Here is a 1,021-nt window from a genome sequence, read left to right as displayed (position 1 = left end):
AAAAAAAAAAAAAAAGAACCAGGAAGTAAAGTAATGCAAATAAACTAGTGGTATAAACTAAGGGCAGTTCAAAGGGGCATTGTTTAAAATTTAATTGTTTTGGGGGAGGTAACATCTGTCCCAAGAGAAACGAAACCCTCGTACACCAAGCAGCAAGAAACGTTTTACAAGAAGGCCCTGGTAAACTGCTCGGAGTTACTCACACAGAATTTTCCAGAGCAAGGATCCCACAGCCTCCGGGCAGGACCACGAGGCGTCCCTCTGACTTCATCCTATTCCTTTCCCCAAACCACTTCAACACCCTTCAGAAACTGCCTGGAACCCAGTAGAGTCCAGAATGAGTGGTGGGAGGGACCGAGGGACCTAAAGGGAGTATTGCAGGGACTGCCTTTATTTCCACTTCATACCTGAGGAGGAAGGGGGTGAGGGTCTTCTTCCTTAATCTGCAAAGACCCCAGGCCCTCCGAAGCCTCAGCCGCAGCCTCAGCCGCAGTCACCGATGCTACTGCAGTAGCCGGAGTCAGTGTCACATCCCGGACCCCGCGCCTCCGCAGAGGCCTTTGTTTACGGAAGTGACGTAAGAGGGCGGTGTTTCTGCGCAGCGTGCGGGAACCTCTCCCCTTCCGGCTCCACCAGCGTCTCTCCCGTCTCCGCCTTTGGAGCCTCATTTCTTCCCCGGTCTGAGTTAACTGAATTTTCGGTGGGCCTGGAAAGAGGACCCATTCCTCGGATTTTGTCTTGGGACCTTCATCCCAGAGGCAGGAGAGGCTGGGCTGGTGGTGGAGGCAGGAATGGGAACTGCAGTACCTTTCCGGAAGCTGCCCGCCCCCTCCCCTTTGGGCAGCTGCCACGCACTACAATCCCCACTGTGCTATTCGACCAAGTCTGGGGGCGGAACCATCGTGTCGCCAAGGCAACGGTTCCTGGTGGGTTTCCGACACTTGGCGGGAATTGGTTAGGTGAAACAGCTTTGGTTTGGAAGGCAATGTGGAAAGCGGGATTCCTTTCAACCACGCCGACG

At 54.1% G+C, this 1,021-nt stretch overlaps 1 protein-coding gene across 1 annotated transcript in view; it reads right to left on the bottom strand.

Annotated features, from left to right (window-relative positions):
• The window catches only part of CCDC28A (coiled-coil domain containing 28A), a 9,282-nt gene extending 8,517 nt beyond the window's left edge, over nucleotides 1–765 (bottom strand). Inside the window, exon 1 of the mRNA XM_004673893.2 lies at nucleotides 408–765. Coding sequence (XP_004673950.2) covers nucleotides 408–668 — 261 coding nt within the window. The 5' untranslated portion in view covers nucleotides 669–765. The remainder of the gene's footprint in view (nucleotides 1–407) is intronic.
• Nucleotides 766–1,021: the final 256 nt, after the last annotated feature.

The sequence above is a fragment of the Condylura cristata genome, unplaced genomic scaffold (assembly GCF_000260355.1).
Source record: "Condylura cristata isolate star-nosed mole 26May11 unplaced genomic scaffold, ConCri1.0 scaffold00001, whole genome shotgun sequence".
Lineage (NCBI taxonomy): Eukaryota > Metazoa > Chordata > Mammalia > Eulipotyphla > Talpidae > Condylura > Condylura cristata.
This window is presented reverse-complemented; position numbering and strand designations above follow the sequence as displayed.